Source organism: Macaca thibetana, chromosome 13 (assembly GCF_024542745.1).
Source record: "Macaca thibetana thibetana isolate TM-01 chromosome 13, ASM2454274v1, whole genome shotgun sequence".
Taxonomy (NCBI): domain Eukaryota; kingdom Metazoa; phylum Chordata; class Mammalia; order Primates; family Cercopithecidae; genus Macaca; species Macaca thibetana.
Genome location: NC_065590.1, coordinates 15,728,231 through 15,745,743, shown reverse-complemented (window position 1 = coordinate 15,745,743; position 17,513 = coordinate 15,728,231). Strand labels below are relative to the sequence as shown.

The window sequence follows — 17,513 nt, the reverse complement described above, 5'->3', positions numbered from 1 at the left end:
TTTTAGAGAGTTTACTTTGATTCAGCAATAGTGGAGTGCTAATTTTACTTGGGTATGAAAAATAATGAGAGAAGATAATTGTTACTGAATAAATACAGTATTTTAGTTATTAGTGAGCAATGAAACCTTTTATTTTCTATTCCAGGCACTTGTCAGCTTTTCTGATTATCAGATATTTCAGGAGCTCATCAAAGGAAAAGAGGATGATTCTTTCCTTAGGAACTCTGTTTCTCAGATGTTAAGGATTGTAATGGAGGAGGGTTGTTCGACACAAAAACAGGTCCTTAACTACCTAGGTGGATGCTTCAGAGTAAAACTCAATGTTCCTGACTGGTACCCAAATGAGCAAGCTGCGGAGTTCCTGTTTAAGTATGTGTGCTTTGCCTAAATGTTTTTGGAGGGGTGGAGGGTTGTCAGTGGTCCTTTGTATTGGTTGCAGTTTGGGCAAGCGAGTCATTTGGGAATGAGAATGAATTTTGGGGTAGAATTCTGGTCCTTGCTAGCCGGGGGCTACCTTTGTTTTTGTGGCCCTCCTCACTTGTATTTTTTTAGTAGCCATGTTTTATTTTATGGTACTTTTTAACTTTTATTTTGAAATCACTTCAGACTTCCAGAATAATGTCCAAATAGTACATTGGATTCTTACATTCACTAATTGTGAACATTTCATTCATTTACATTTACTTTTTTACTTTCTGTGTACACAAATGTACATTTTTATTTCTGTACGGTTTGAAAGTTGCAGGGACTTTATTTCTCCAAAGCAAGGACTTTGTCTTATATAACCACTGTATAATTACTAAAGAAGCCAGCTGCATGCTGGTGCTGTCCAGTACATAGCCGCAAGCGACATGATAAGCACTTCAAATGTGGCCAGTGCAGCTCAAAAACTGAATGCTTAATTTTATTTAATTAAAGTTAAGTAAGCTTGAATTGGGGATCTTGTTTAATAGAACATTAAGTAGTATTACCAACTGGATTGTTTTAAGCTTTTTTTTTTTTTCTGTTTTGACAGCCAGTGCATCTGTATCCACTTGAAATCCAATACTGAAAAGTTCTATATGCTTTGTCTCATGACGCGAAAGCTCTTCGCTTTAGCCAAAGGAGAGTGCATGGAGGACAATCCTGATAGTTTAGTGAACCAAGAAGTCCTTACACCGGGTCAGCTCTTCCTTATGTTTCTGAAGGTAAACGCGTGCTATGTCCATCCTTGGCCAGTGGTACCACTTGTGGAATGGCGTGACTTTGGCCAGCAGTACTGTTTTCTGCATACTTATAGTCTCTAGTTTTGGCATTTTGTGTGGTCTCTTTTTTGTTTGTTCATTTAGCAGTAAGGGAATCAAAAATCCTAGCTTACACCAGGTTTGGAAATTTGCTTAATATTTTTATATAAAGACCACATCAAACCTTGGTCATAGTGTTAATGAGAAAAAGCAAATGGCCTATATTCATACACATGGTTGATCTTCATTATTTGTAGATTCTGTATGTGTGAATTCACTCACTGGCTAAAATGTATTTGTAACCCTAATGTCACTACTCGGTGCTTTCATGATTGTTCACACACCTGAGCAGTGAAGAATTTGAGTCTCCTGAGGCAGATGTTACAGCTGAGGTGGGGCAGGGTGATGCTCTGCTTTCCTGTTTCAGCTCATGCTATAAAGATGGTCCTTTTTGAGATGTATTCGGTGCTATCTTTTTCACATTGTCGTGCTTCTTCTTGGTGACGACTTTGTTTTTTTTGAGACAGGGTCTCAGCCTCAACTTCCCAGGCTCAAGCAATCCTTCCACCTCAGCCTCCTGAGCAGCTGGGACTATAGACATTCACCACCACACCCAGCTAATTTTAAATTGTTTTTGTAGAAACAGGGTCCCACTATGTTGTACAGGCTGGTCTCAAACTCCTAGGCTCGTGTGATCCTCCCGTTTCAGCCTCCCAAAGTAATAGGATTGGAGACATGAGCCACTGCGCCTGGCCAGTTTTTGCCATTTATAATGTAAGCATAGCACTGAAGTTCTGTCTAGTGTTCAGTGTTAATAAATTAACAAGGTATGTTAAATAAGGTGCCTTTCAACAAAAGCTTGCATTAAACAAGACTGTATATCGATCCATTGACCAGAACGTTATGACCAGCGACTTGCAGGAACCCAGCCCTGTATTTCTCCTCAGGATCTGTGGTTTCATGTGTGTGAATTCAGTGTTCACTAGAACGTAACTACTGTGAGTAGTGAAATTGGACTGTAGATGTATATATAGAGAAAGTTGGCATGGCACAAAAATGATTTCATAAGAATATTGATTGGGTGGCATTTTATATTTTGCATCTTATCCCCAAAAAGATGTAATCTAAGAGGTAATGTGTTGTATTTTTAGTAGAGATGGGGTTCCACCATGTCAGCCAGGCTGGTCTCGAATTCCTGACCTCAGGTGATCCACCTGCCTCGGCCTCCCAAAATGCTGGGATTACAGGTGTGAGCCACCGTGCTTGGCTTCTATTTTATTTTATTTTATTTTATTATTTTATTTTATTTTATTTTATTTTATTTATTTATTTTTTTTGAGACAGAGTCTTGCTCTGTTTCCCAGGCTGGAGTGCAGTGCCACGACCTCAGCTCACTGCAACCTCCACCTCCCGGGTTCAAGCGATTCTCCTGCGTCAGCCTCCCCGGTATCTAGGATTACAGGCGCGTGCCACCATGCCTGGTTAATTTTTGTATTTTTAGTAGAGATGGGATTTCACCATGTTGGCCAGGCTGGTCTCAAACTCCTGACCTCAAGTGAGCCACCTGCCTTGGCTTTACAGGCATGAGCTATCATGCCCGGCCTTCTAATTTCTTATCTAAAGTAGTAATTCTTATTTACATTCTTCCTGAAAGGTAATAATCTTTGTTTCTGTTTGCTCTGTCCATAAAATTAGATTAAAAAATTTCAGCAGCCTAGAATTTTCCTGACAAAAATTGAAAGCAGGCAGCATAAGTTTTCTTTTATTAATTTAATCTGTTATTAAATTAACCTTTCAAGTAAAGGTGAATTTACGTTTCCCATCTACTTAAAGTGAAGCGTGGTGGGCTTATTGTATTCCATACTTAGAAATGTGTCTTCATTCCACATCAATTCCTAATTAGGAAAAAAAAGAAAAGAAAAAGAAATGAGACTGGGGGTACAGTGGCTCGTGCCTGTGATCCCAGCACTTTGGGAGGCCAGGGCAGAAGGGTAACTTGAGCCCGAGGAGTTTGAGACCAGCCTGGACAACATAGAGAGATCTCTACAGAAATAATAAAAACTATTAGCAGTGGCCAGGTGTGGTGGCTCACACCTGTAATCCCAGCACTTTGAGATGCCAAGGTGGGTGGATCTCCTGAGCTCAGGAGTTCAAGACTAGCCTGGGCAACATGGCAAAACCCTGTCTCTACAAAAAATACAAAAATTAGCTGGACATGCTGGCATGCTCCTGCAGTCCCAGCTACTCAGGAGGCAGGAGAATTGCTTGAGCCTGGGAGACGGAGGTTACAGCTGAGATCATACCACTGCACTCCAGCCTGGGTGACAGAGCAAGACTGTCTCCAAAAAAAACTGTTAACTGGGTATGGTGGTACATGACTGTGGTCCCAGCCACTCGGGAGGCTGAGGTGGGAGGATCCCTGAGCCCAGGAGGTCAAGGCTACAATAAGGGGTGATCATGCCACTGCACTCTAGCCTGGGCAACAGAGCAAGACCTTATCTCAAAAAGAAAAAAGATAAAAACGCCTGGTGCAGTGGCTCACACCTGTAATCCCAGCACTTTGGGAGGCCAAGGTGGGAGGATCACTTGAGCCCAGGAGTTTGAAACCAATCTGGGCAAACAGCCCAGAGACAAAACCTCATCTCTACAAATAATTTTTAAAAACATTAGCTAGGCCTGGTGGACCACGCCTGTAGTCCCAACTACTCAGCAGGCTGAGGTAAGAGGATTGCTTGAGCCCAGGCAACGGAGGCTTAAGTGTGCTGTGATCACGCCAGTGCACTCCAGCCTAAGTGACAGAGCAAGACCCTGTCTCAGCAAAAAAAAAAAGAAAAGAAATGAGTCTTCTGTAGCAAGGTATTACTAAGGTGACCTGTTTCAGCAACAGTAGAAACAAAGGGAAAATTGGGGCTTTTTCAGAGAATTCATTGCCGAGTATCTGATTTCCTTACCAGCTGTGTTAAAGCTTTTAAACCTTTGAGTTTGGAGAATAAAAACAATCTTCAGAAGACACATGACCATGATGTAAGATGAATTATAGACTGTTAAAAATTCACGTCGTATTTACATTAAAATAAGCAATATAAAATTGAAAAATAGCAACTATATTTTCTGTATTATTTATAGATAAACCATAAAACACTTGAGTTAGCTTTTCCGGTTTTGATTTTAAACCCAAATAAGGAAGTAGACATAGTTATGAAAAAAGGCAGAACACAAATCAGTTATCAAGATCCAGGGCTTCTTATTCCATCTTGACCGTGAAGCTGTTCAGTGTACACCTCATAAAAATGTTTATGACACAGGAAGAAGCAGGCTCAAGAAAGGAATCTAAACAGCAACCAGCAGAAGTGGAGCAGCGATGCCAGGCTCTTCCATTCAAACTTGATCCTTTTTTTTTTTTTTTTTTTTTTTTTTTTTGAGACGGAGTCTCGCTCTGTCGCCCAGGCTGGAGTGCAGTGGCGCGATCTCGGCTCACTGCAAGCTCCGCCTCCCGGGTTCACGCCATTCTCCTGCCTCAGCCTCCCGAGTAGCTGGGACTACAGGCGCCCACAACCGCGCCCGGCTAATTTTTTGTATTTTTAGTAGAGACGGGGTTTCACCGTGGTCTCGATCTCCTGACCTTGTGATCCGCCCGCCTCGGCCTCCCAAAGTGCTGGGATTACAGGCGTGAGCCACCGCGCCCGGCCTCAAACTTGATCCTTTAGGTTCACTTGGTAAAGACCAAACCTGTGTTGACACCCTTGTTGGGTGAGCTAACAGCTTCCTTCACTCACTGGTAATTCCCTTATCTGTACATTACAGATTTTTAGCAGTGTACTTACAAATCCTATTAATGTGTAGTCAGTTGTGAGATTCATTGTAACATTTTATAAAATATATTCCTTCTTCCCACACCTCTCCAAAATTTATTCCTTCAAAGTACTGAAAATTTAATATTACTGTACCACAGTGATATTAAATGCAGTGTCAGTGCCAGAGAATATGCAGAAATGACATGTGGCACTTCCAGTACTGTCTTCTGGAAGAATAGTTAGGTCTTCCAAGCGTGAGTGTTCAAACACTGGTACTTTAAAGAGCTGGATTATCAATAGTCAATGGCTAATGTGTTGACTCGGGGACCTGCTGGAAAAGGTATACAGTGATTAAGTGACCTGTGTACATCTTCCAGGTTTTCTTCCAAATATCAAATATAGGAGAGAACCTATTTCAAACATTCTCTTAGGTATTTTCAGTGGTTTCTGAACCACCCATAGGAAGCACTGATGGTGTATAGTCTTTTTTTCTTTTATTTTTAGTTGACATGCAATAACTACATATTTATGGGGTATGCAGTGATATTTCCATATATGTAAATAATGTATAATGATCAAATCAGAGTAGTTAACACATTCATCACCTCAAACATGTATCTTTTTTTGTGTTGTGGACGTTCAAAATCCCCTCTTCTAGCTTTTTGAAAATAAACAATAAGGCTGGGCATGGTGGCTCACGCCTGTAATCCCAACACTTTGGAAGCCGAGGCAAGAGGATTGCTTGAGCCCAGGAGTTTGAGACCAGCCTAGGCAACAAAGTGAGACCCCCATCTCTACAAAAAAAATTTAAAAATTAGCCGAGCATGGTGGCACATACCTATGGTCCCACCTACTCAGGAGGTTGAGGCGGGAGGATCCCTTGAACCTAGGAGGTTGAGGCTGCAGTGAGAAAATATACAACAAATATAGTTAACTTATTCAACCTGCAGTGCTGCAGAATACCAGAACTCATTCCTCCAGTCTAGCTGTAATTTTGCAATTGCAGGCTGCCTTAACCATTTCAGTGAGTGTTGGCAGCATAGACTAAGATGGGCTGTGTAGTTCGTGTGATTGCTTTTAGGTGTGGACTGTGTAGTTCGTGTGATTGCTTTTAGGTGTGGGCTGTGTAGTTCGTGTGATTGCTTTTAGGTGTGGGCTGTGTAGTTCGTGTGATTGCTTTCAGGTATGGGCTGTGTAGTTCGTGTGATTGCTTTTAGGTGTGGGCTGTGTAGTTCGTGTGATTGCTTTCAGGTATGGGCTGTGTAGTTCGTGTGATTGCTTTTAGGTGTGGGCTGTGTAGTTCGTGTGATTGCTTTTAGGTGTGGACTGTGTAGTTCGTGTGATTGCTTTTAGGTGTGGGCTGTGTAGTTCGTGTGATTGCTTTTAGGTGTGTAACAAATATAACGGGTGAAGGAGGGCATGACATTGAAGAGCTATCCTTTCTGCACCTGAAAAGCTCTCCTTCAGGTTTTTGGTTTTGCTGTATTCCATATCCAGTGTATGTTAGTGGACCTTTGTTAAAGGTTGTACAGATTACATGGGAATAAATATGACGTTTGTAATAATTTTATTTTATTGAGAATAGGGTCTTGCCCTGTTTCCCAGGCTGGAGTGCAGTGGCACAATCGTGGCTCCCTGAAGCCTTAGGCTCCTGGACTCAAGCGATCCTTCTGCCTCATCCTCCCAAGTAGCTGGAACTACAGGCATGCCCCACCCCTCACCCCACCCCCTTCTGGCGAATTTTTAAATTTTTTGTAGAGACAGGGTTTTGTTTCACCATTTTGCCCAGTCTCATGTTGAACTCTTGGTCTCAAGCGATCCACCCAATCCTGGGATTATAGATGTGAGCCACCACACCTAGCTCACATACTATTTTATATTAATTTTTTGTTTTTCTTATTTCAGGAAAAACTGGAAGGTTGGTTAGTGTCTATTAAAATAGCTTTTGATAAGAAGGCTCAGAAGACCAATGTTTCCATGAACACTGACAATTTGATGAGGATTTTTACTATGGGAATAGACCTTACAAAACCATTTGAATACCTTTTTGCCACTGGGAATCTGCGTTCTAAAACAGGTAAAATTAAATAGAGCATTTTAGTTATGTTTTTCAAACTATTTGCTTAATGTAGATTTGCCTGTCCTTGACAGGTTCTTTTTAAAAGCAAACCCCCCCAAAAAAGTAAATTTCTCGTAACTGACTTTGATGACTGTTGGTCTGAAGGACTTTAGACAAGGTGTCTGTATAGCTAAAATTTAATTCAAATAACCAAATACATTTTCTCTGCCTCCTTCTAGAAAATGAAAAGACCACTTAGACCTCTGAGGAAGGCTTACCTAATAGGAATTCTGCATGGGTTGCTGTACATGCCCATCTCTAAACCAGTTGCCTTGCCTCAGAGTGACCTGAGAGGCCAGGTGTGGTGGCTCATGCCTGTAATCCCAGCACTTTGGGAGGCCAAGGTAGGAGGGTGGCTTGACTAGGAGGTCAAGGCTGCAGTGAGCTGTGATTGCACCACTGCACTCCAGCCTGGTGACAGAGTGAGACCCTGTCTCAGCAAAAAAGAGAATGACCCTGGAAACTTAAAAAGTGGTAATTGGGAACCCAGAAATTTTTTTTTTTTTTTTTTTTTTTTTTTGTGAGTCAGGGCCTCACTGTGTCACCCAGTCTAGAGTGCAGTGGCAGAATCATGGCTCACTGCAGCCTTGACCTCCCGGGCTCAGGTGATCCTCCCACCTCAGCCCCACGAGTAGCTGTGACTACAGGCACAAGCCACCACACCTGGCTAATTTTTGTGTTTTTTGTAGAGATGGGGTTTTGCTATGCTGCTAAGGCTGGTCTGGAACTCTTAAGCTCTGGCGAACTACCCACCTCGCCCTCCTGAAGTGCTGGGATTATAGCATTAGCCACTGTGCCCAGCTTTTTTTTTTTTTTTTTTTTAAAACCCCTGTTACTGATGCCGATTCTTTCATTAGCCTTCTTACTTGCTTGTCTATTATCTGACCCTCTCAGATGAATTTAACTACTTGCTATTTTATTAACTCATTTAATGTTCTCCTACAAAGGAGGTCATAGAGGAGATAGGGAACTAGTTGGGGCTCATACAGTTTGTGAAATCTGGGGATTATTTTACATATTTTTTGCGAACTCTTTCCACTCATCAGAGCTAGGAGAATAAATGTTGTAATAATTCATTCTGTAATCTGTAGAGTGCTCTGAGGTTTTGTCGTCACAAAGCCTCAAAAATTTCCGTTTTTTAAAAGATTGGCCCATTTTTGAGTGACTTTTGTTTTATTAAGGTCTTGGCCTCCTACAAAATTCTGGACTTTGTGTTGTGGCTGACAAGCTCAACTTCATACGCTACCTCTCCCATTTCCGCTGCGTGCACAGAGGGGCTGATTTTGCCAAGATGAGGACCACCACAGTACGCCGGCTGCTGCCAGAGTCCTGGGGCTTCCTTTGTCCAGTGCATACCCCAGACGGGGAGCCCTGTGGCCTGATGAACCACCTAACTGCCGTATGTGAGGTTGTCACACAGTTTGTGTATACGGCATCTATTCCGGCTTTACTCTGCAACTTGGGTATGTAGTGTATAGTGATAAACATCTTGCTTGATTTTTTTTTGTTTTTTGTGTTTTTTTTGAGATGGAGTCTCGCTCTGTTGCCCATGCTGGAGTGTAGTGGCACGATCTCTGCTCACTGCAAGCTCCGCCTCCCGGGTTCACGCCATTCTCCTGCCTCAGCCTCCCAAGTAGCTGGGACTACAGGCACCCGCCACCACGCCCAGCTAATTTTTTTGTATTTGTAGTAGAGACGGGGTTTCACCATGTTAGCCACGATGGTCTCTATCTCCTGACCTCGTGATGTGCCTGCCTCGGCCTCCCAAAGTGCTGGGATTACAGTTGTGAGCTACCGCGCCCGGCCAAGATTACGTGGTTTTTAACCTGTTAAGTTGTGCTGCTTTTGGAAATTCAGCAGAGACTTTCTGTAAGAATTCGTTTTTACCTTTCTGTGCAGGAGTTGCGCTGCTTTCTTGGCTCCTCTATAGAAGGCTGAACGCATTCTTTGAAAGTGAAAACAGGAGAAACTGTTATAGGTGTTTTGTTTTCTTTCAAAAAAAAAAAAAAAAAAGAAGATAATGGAAGTGAGGATCGCTTGAGCCCAGGGATTTGAGGCTGCAGTGAGCTGTGATTGTGCCACTGCTGCACTTTAGACTGGGCGAGAAAGTGAGATCCTGTCTCCAAAATAAAAAATAAATAAATGAATAAGAAGGATGCCAAAGCATCTGAAATAGACTAGTCATTAATATTGGAAGCATAGAAGCTATTGAGTAGTTTTTTGGGTCACTTCTCCTTGCATCTCTTGGTGGATCTTTGCATTTCTAAGTAGAAAACAGTGTTGGTTTGCAGGAGGACAGTTTAAAAGATTTTCCAGTCTACCCTAATGTCATCAGATGATAACCATTTTTCCTGATAACCTTACAGCTGCTGTCTCTGTCTCTGCTTTGGCTAGAAAGCTGTCTAATTCTTGGCTTGATACTTGATTTGAATTTATCTTCATACCTAAACATGTCAGCTTTCTCTGCAGTTTTCTAGTCCCAGGGTTCTCCAATTATGATTTGGAGACTAGAAATGTTCTGTCTTTGGTGGTCTGTGGACAGGTTCACCAGTGGGATTAATATTCATACAGTAAAACTTCCAGTTCATGGGGATCAGACGATAGGTATTCTCAAGCAACTAGAAGGGCATTGACTCGAAGTTCTGCTCAAAAGTACTTCTCCCAATTAGAGTGGCCTGGCCAGGCATGGTGGCTCATGCCTGTAATCCCAGCACTTTGGGAAGCCGAGGTGTGCAGATCACTTGAGGTCAGGAGTTTAAGACCAGCCTGGCCAACATGGCAAAACCCCATCTCTACTAAAAATACAAAAAAAAAAAAAAAAATTAGCTGGGTGTGGTGGCATGTGCATGTGGTCCCAGCTACTCAGGAAGCTGAGGCAGTAGAATCGCTTGAATCCAGGAGGTGGAGGTTGCAGTGAGCCAAGATTGCACCACTGCACTCCAGCCTGGGTGACAGAGTGAGACTCCATCTTAAAAAAAAAAAAAAGAGAGAGAGAGAGAGAGAGAGAGAGTGGCCTGTAGGAAGAGGGCCCCACAGAAAGTAATCAAGAAATACTCAAGATTCAGACGATGTAATCAGTGTAATTTGAAGGTTTATCCTCTACGAGGAAAATAATTTTGTTACTGGTGATTCGAAATGTCAAAGTCCAGGAGAGGGTAGAAAGGAGAAAAGAATAAAGTGGAGAGGTAGAAAATAGATCCAACTGCAGAAAAAGAGATGGGGAAGGGTTTTTCGCTCTGGCACTGGAGAAGACGACAGAATCGCTACCTAACTTTCGATAGAGATGTTCATATTGAGGTGACAGATGAAACACGAAGTGGGTAACCTGTGACACTCTAACAAACACTTGATGTCTTCAGAATGTATTTATGGTTCATGGGAGAGTGTTCCTTTTTTACTTAATTTCATATGATTCTCATTATTTGTAGTACTTGTCTTTAAAGTCACCAGTGAATATTGAACCATTGTGCCAAGGGGAAATACAGGGTAAGGTTCCTTCGAGCCTCAGGTTACAACATTTTTGTTAGCTGATCAATATGTAGCCTTGGTTTTTGTGTGTTTCTGTTGAAAGACACCCTTTAAGCCGAGCGCAGTGGCTCACGCCTGTAATCCCAGCACTTTGGGAGGCCGAGACAGGTGGATTGTGAGGTCAGGAGATTGAGACCATCGTGGCTAACACGGTGAAACCCTGTCTCTACTAAAAATACAAAAAACTAGCCTGGCGTGGTGGCAGATGCCTGTAGTCCCAGGTACTCGGGAGGCTGAGGCGGGAGAATGGCGTGAACTTGGGAGGTGGAGCTTGCAGTGAGCCAAGATCATGCCACTGCACTCCAGCCTGGGCGATGAGGCAAGATCCGTCTCAAAAAAAAAAAAAGATACCCTTTAAAAATATATATTGTTCTTGTGGTAACATTGAATTCTCAGCCAACAGCACTGTAACTATAAAGCTTATCTAACACACATTTTTTTTCTGTTAGGCACATCACAGCCTTTTTGCATTTATGAACACTAGGCAGCACTTCAGTGCTACACTTGGAGGCAATTTTTTTTTTTTTTTTTTTGTAGAGATGGGGTCTTGCTGTGTTATCCAGGCTGGTCTCGAACTCCTGGCGTCAAGCATTCCTTCTACCTTGGCCTCCCAAAGTGCTGGGATTACAGTTGTGAGCCACCATGCCAGGCCTGGAAGCTATTATTTAAACAGTGAAATCACACCAGCTGAAAACATGCCACTGAACAGACTGGACAAGGGACACTTGTTTACAGCATAAGCTGACAAGAAAGCATGGCATCGTCTTGTTTGACTTCAGCTGCGGGGAGCGTATGCATCAGGGGACTCAAATTTTTTTGCTGCATGTTCTGAAATGACGTTAAAAGCATCCCCAGTATCAATTTTGTGGTTATAGATAAAATGTAGCAAGTAGGCAAATCTTCACATAATGAGGATCAACTGTAATTACATTTTGGGGGTTAATGCATTTAATGCATTTACGTGGCTTAGAAATCAAAATATTAAAAAGACATGCAGTGAAATGCTCCCTCCCATAGGCCCCTGTTCCCTTGCTACTTCTTTCCTGTGTCCTTGCGGAAGCGATTTAAACTTCCACAAGCAATACAAAAGCCTTCAGGCTTACTCTGGAGATATTGCAGGTTTGGTTCCAGAGCACTGCAATAAAATGAGCCACATGAATTTCTCAGTTTCCCACAGTGCATATAAAACTTATGTTTACACTATGCTGTAAATATTTCAAATTTAAGAATACTTTATTGCTAAAAAAAATATTAAATCATGTGAGCCTTCAGCGATTCGTTATCTTTTTGCTGGGGAAGGTCTTGCCTCAGTGTTGCCTGCTGCTGACTGATCAGGGCAGTGGTTGCTGAAGGTTAGGATGGCTTGTGACAATTTCTTAAAATTAAACAAAGAAGTTTACCACGCCAATTGAATCTTCCTTTCACGAAAGATTTCTCAGTAGCATATGATGCTGTTTGATAGCATGTTACCCACAGAAGAGATTATTTCCAAGTTGCAGTCAGTCCCCTCAAACCCTGCCGCTGTTTTATCAGTTAAGTTTATGGAATAATCTAAATCCTTTATTGTCATTTCAACAGTGTTTACTGCATCTTCTCATTTCTTGAGATCGCATCTCAAGAAACCCTTTTCTGCTGGGCACAGTGGCTCAGGCCTGTAATTCCAGCACTTTGGGAGGCCAAGGCGAGAGGATTGCTTGAGCCCAGGAGTTTGAGACCAGCCTAGGCGACACAGGGAGACCCTGTCTTTACAAAAAAAAAAAAAAAATTTTTTTTTTTTTGAGATGGAGTCTTGCTCTGTCACCCAGGCTGGAGTGCAATGGCATGATCTTGGCTCACTGCAAGCTCCGCCGCCCTGGTTCATGCCATTCTCCTGTCTCAGCCTCCTGAGTAGCTGGGACTATAGGCGCCCGCCACCATGCCTGGCTAATTTTTTGTAGTTTTAGTAGAGATGAGGTTTCACTGTGTTAGCCAGGATGGTCTCAATCTCCTGACCTCGTGATCCACCCGCCTCAGCCTCCCAAAATGCTGGATTACAGGTGTGAGCCACTGCGCCCGGCAAAAAAAATTTTTTTTAATTAGCCAAGCATGATGGCACACACCTGTCAGCTACTCGGGAGGCTGAGGTGGGAGGATTGCTTGAGCCCAGGAGGTTGAGGTTGCAATGAGCCATGATCATGCCACTGCACTGCAGCCTGAGCGACAGAGCAAGACCCTGTCTCAAAAACAAAACAAAACGACATTTTCTTTGCTCATCCTCTAGGAAGCAATTCCTCATCTGTTCAGTTTGATTATGGGATTGCAGAAATTCAGTCACAGCTTCAGACTCTACTTCTAATTCTAGTTGTCTTGCTATTTCTACCACATCTGCAAGCACAGTAGTAACATCAGAGATCACTAATCACAGATCACCATAACAGATATAATAATATTGGAAATACTGCAAGAATTACCAAAATGTTGACACAGAGACACAAAGGGAACACGTGTTGTTGGAAAAATGGCATTGATAAGCCTGCTTAAAATATCTGTGAAGTGCAATTAAAAGAAATGCCTGTACCTGTTATAGAGACAAGGATAATTTGATATCTGAACTGATACAGCAGCTGTTGACCCCATCTGGAGGGAATCTAGAATGTTGGATGAAGCATTCCGATGTGATCGTGCTGTTTGTTCCGTTTACCAGGGGTCACTCCCGTTGATGGAGCTCCCCACCGGCCATACAGTGAGTGCTACCCCGTCCTGCTTGATGGCGTCATGGTTGGCTGGGTGGATAAGGAGCTTGCTCCAGGCATCGCAGATTCTCTTCGTCATTTTAAGGTGGGCTTGAGGCTTTGTGAATTGTCCTATCCCTTGACCTTAGGTTTTCAGTTCCTTTCTAGTTTTGGGGTTAACCCCTGGGCGGTCTAGAGTGATCAAGTGGTCAGGGGGTCAGAATGTCCAGAATGCCTGTGCATTCCCTCTGGTGACAGAGGCTTGCTTTATACTGGCCTCACTGGTTGGGGTCAGTGACAGATATTTGACCCATATACATTCTTTGGGAGTTTCACTGAGGCACCTCAGTCTGCTTATCTAACTAATTTTAACTTTTTTTCCCCTTCTTAATGCTAGTGGCATATAAGGGATCTCAAAATACAGGTATTTCAGTAATATTCAAAATATGCAAGGTAGAAGTTAACTACCCCATTGCCTCCTAGGTTTTGAAAATATATTTTTAAAAAGTAGAATGACATTCTTTGAATAATTTATCTTTGGGATTTCCTCCTAGTGAAGAGTATTTGTTGCTTTGATAATGGCCGTTGAAAGAATTATCCTTTGGCAACAGGCTGAGTTTGTGGTTTATATTCTGTTCTGTGTGTTTATTTTTTAAAAATGTTTAAACGAAATTTTAGTTTTTGTTTAAGTGCTCTGTTGGACACTTGGGTTGTCTCTACCTTCTGGTCATTGCAAATAATGCTGCTGTGAACATGAGTGTACAAATATCTATTCAAGTCCTTGTGCTTTTCATTCTTTAATTCTTATATTCCTATAAGTGGGATTGTGGCTCATTTGATACGATTTTACGCTTAGAGCAAAGATGTTTAATCAGTACATGGGACCCCCCTGTATATACATTACCGAAATCCACCAGTTGCTATGCTTTTCCCCACATGCTTTGTCTTCTGTATGCTCTTTGTAATGTTTTTCTTTTGAACCATTTGAGAGCAGTATTGAGACAGTGTCCCGTTTTCCATAAAGATTTTAGCGTACTTTTTCTAAGAACAAGGACTTTCTCTTCAATAACCACAGTACACTTATGAAAATCAGAGAAGGTCATGTGGGTGGGATCCATAGTTGATGCTCATATTCCACCAGTTGTCTCAGTAATGTTCTCTTTTTTTCTTTTCTTTTCTTTTTTTTTAAAGAGACAGGTCTCACTCTGTTGCCCAGGCTGGAGTGCAGTGGCACAGTCACAGCTCACTGCAGCCTTAATGTCCCAGGCTTAAATGATCCTCCCACTTCCACTTGCCAAGCAGCCTGACCACAGGACTGTACCACCGTGCCCAGCTTCCCTGGCAGCTCCCTGACCCAGTCCTTTGGGTCGTTATGGCTTTATTATGTAGGATGACTGATGGAATCATTGGCCATTGGTGATTAGCTTAACCTCAAGCCCCTATCCCCTTCCTGGAGTTGAGGGTGGGGCTGAAAGTCCCAGTCCTCTAATTCTGGCTTGGTCTTTCTGGTGACCAGCCCCATCCTGAAGCCACCTAGATGCTGCCAACCACCAGTCTTCTATTTTTCTTTTTTTAAGTCAGAGTCTCGTGCCTCAGTCTCCCAAGTAGCTGAGACTACAGGTGTGTACCACCACACCCAGCTAATTTTTTTTATTGTTAGTAGTGGTGGGGTTTCCCCATCTGGATCAGGCTGGTCTCCTAACCTTAAGTGATTCGCCCGCCTTGGCCTCCCGAAGTGCTGGGAATCACAGCTCTCCTGTAATTTAGGTTTATGTTTTGCTTCCTCATGATGAGATTCAAGATATTTCAGGAAACACATGATGTTGGTTTGTCCTGTTACGACTCATGTTAACTGATCCCTTCAAAGTTGTGTTCTTTAGGTTAATTCACTGTACAGTTTCTGTTTTTCTCCGTAATAAGTAACTTGTGGAGAGATAGTTGAAAGCTATGTGGAGCCCCCTTTCTTCATATTTTCACCCACTAGTTGATGAATTATTTGCTGAATTACTATTCCATTGATGGTTCTTTGCTGAGTTAATATAACTGTGATGGTTACCACATGGTGTTTTCCCCCACCAGCATTTTTTCTATATTTATTAGTTGCTATTCTGTAAGGAGGGCTTTCTTTTCTATTAGTTGTTCATTTATTTATGTTAGCATAGATTTATAGATGCTTGTTTAATTTTGTGAATATTCTGTTACTACTCATTTTGATGCTCAGAGAGTATATGAGATTTGATCTAGTGTACAATTCAGTGATATTAAGTACATTCATGTTGTGCAGTCATCACCATCTTCAGAACTTTCTCATCATCAAAACTCTGTACGCATTAAACAATCATTCCTTTTTTTTTTTTTTTTTTTTTGAGGCAGAGTCTCACTCTGTTGCCCAGGCTGGGCTGCAGTGGCGTGATCTTGGCTCACTGCAGCCTCCACCTCCCGGGTTCAAGCAATTCTCCTGCCTCAGCCTCAGCGGGGATTACAGGTGCACACACCACACCTGGGTAATTTTTGTATTTTTAGTAGAGACGGGGTTTCTCCACGTTGCCCCGGCTGGTCTCGAACCCCTGACCTCAAATGATCTGCCTACCTCATTCGTCTCAGATTTTATCTTTTTTATAATTTGTGCTTTCTTTTGGTTGACTTTATTCTTTTTTAGCTTTTGATTAAATAATTTATTTTCTTTATTTTTTTTTTTTTTGGTTAGCATTGTGGAGGGTCGGAGGATGAGGACACTTAAGATCTGCTCTTAGTAAATTTCACGCATGCAATATAGTATTCTTAACTGTAGTCACATGCTGTACTTGAGATCTGCAGAAACTTAATTCTCTTGCATAACTGAAGCTTTATACTCTTTGCCCAACATCTCCCAGTGTCCCCTCCACCAAACATCCTCTCATTTAGCTGTGAATCCCCGAGTACTGACACCTGGGTTTTGTTTTGTTTTGTTTTTTTCTTTTCCAGGTTCCTGTAATTTAGATTTTTATTTCTCCTTTCACGCAGGAGTTTGTTGGCATTTTTTTTGTTTTGTTTTTGAGACAGGGTCTCACTCTGTCACCCAGGCTGGAGTGCAGTGGCATGATCATGACTCACTGTAGCCTCAACCTCCTGGGCTCAAGTGATTCTCCCACCTCAGCCTCCCAAGTAGCTGGGACTACAGGCACGCACCACCACGCTCAGCTAATTTTTTTATTTTTTGTAGAGACGGGATTTCACCCTGTTGCCCAGGTTGGTCTTGACTTCTGGGCTCAAGTGATCCACTCACTTCGGCCTCCTAAAGTGCTGGGATTACAGGTATAAGCCACCATGCCCGGCCCACCCAAGAGTTTTTGGTTTATTAAGTTTACAAATAAAACCAGTAATGTACTGTATTTGAGATCACAGAGGACAGAATTTCCTTTAGTGTATCTACACATGCATTCATGGTGTACTTTATCTTTAGCCTCAGTGGTTAGTGATTTGCCTGCTAGCTGGGGTGAGCACCCAAGGAAGTAGGGCTTTTACCATGGCTGAGTGTGGATGAGTAGTATTCCATGGGGCATAAGACTGGCAGCGACAGCCATGGCCGTGGGACAGGTTTGTTAAACTCTGTTTTTGTTGAAAACAGGTGTTGAGAGAGAAAAGAATTCCTCCCTGGATGGAAGTGGTCCTCATACCCATGACAGGAAAACCAAGTCTATACCCAGGATTGTTCCTTTTTACTACTCCTTGTAGACTGGTACGGCCTGTGCAGAACTTGGAATTGGGCAAAGAAGAGCTAATTGGAACTATGGAACAGGTAAATACATATGTGTGATGGATGAGTGTATGTGCTTGTTTGTATAGTATACAACTTTCAGAGACTTAACTCTTCCTTTTTAAATGAAGGGGTGGCCTGCCCCTCCACACCTGTGGGTGTTTCTCGTTAGGTGGAACGAGAGACTTGAGAAAAGAAATAAGACACAGAGACAAAGTATAGAGAAAGAAAAGCGGGGCCCAGGGGACCGGCGCTCAGCTTACAGAGGACCCACGCCGCCCCGGTCTCTGAGTTCCCTTAGTATTTATTGATAATTATCTTTACCATCTTAAAGACAGGGGAGTGACAGGACAATATAAACAAAGAAAAAAGAGGAAATCGGCAGTAAGACATATAAACAAA

At 42.4% G+C, this 17,513-nt stretch overlaps 1 protein-coding gene and 1 long non-coding RNA gene across 5 annotated transcripts in view; both read left to right on the top strand.

The window, feature by feature from the left end:
* The window catches only part of POLR1B (RNA polymerase I subunit B), a 41,477-nt gene that overhangs the window by 14,737 nt on the left and 9,227 nt on the right, over positions 1–17,513 (top strand). For 2 of the 3 annotated variants that reach the window (XM_050753002.1, XM_050753003.1), the window contains 6 exons: positions 146–369; positions 1,016–1,187; positions 6,923–7,094; positions 8,318–8,599; positions 13,348–13,481; positions 16,983–17,153. In XM_050753002.1, coding sequence (XP_050608959.1) covers positions 146–369; positions 1,016–1,187; positions 6,923–7,094; positions 8,318–8,599; positions 13,348–13,481; positions 16,983–17,153 — 1,155 coding nt within the window. Of the gene's footprint in view, positions 1–145; positions 370–1,015; positions 1,188–6,922; positions 7,095–8,317; positions 8,600–13,347; positions 13,482–16,417; positions 16,574–16,982; positions 17,154–17,513 lie in introns of all 3 variants that reach the window. The other variant, XM_050753004.1, reaches the window with a different exon arrangement.
* Positions 5,010–6,916, top strand: LOC126933449 (uncharacterized). Of its 2 annotated transcripts, none has more exons than XR_007718589.1 (3): positions 5,010–6,098; positions 6,201–6,302; positions 6,405–6,916. It is a non-coding gene; the product is annotated as an uncharacterized LOC126933449 (long non-coding RNA). The 2 variants fall into 2 exon arrangements; XR_007718588.1 differs by having other exon boundaries at positions 5,010–6,132.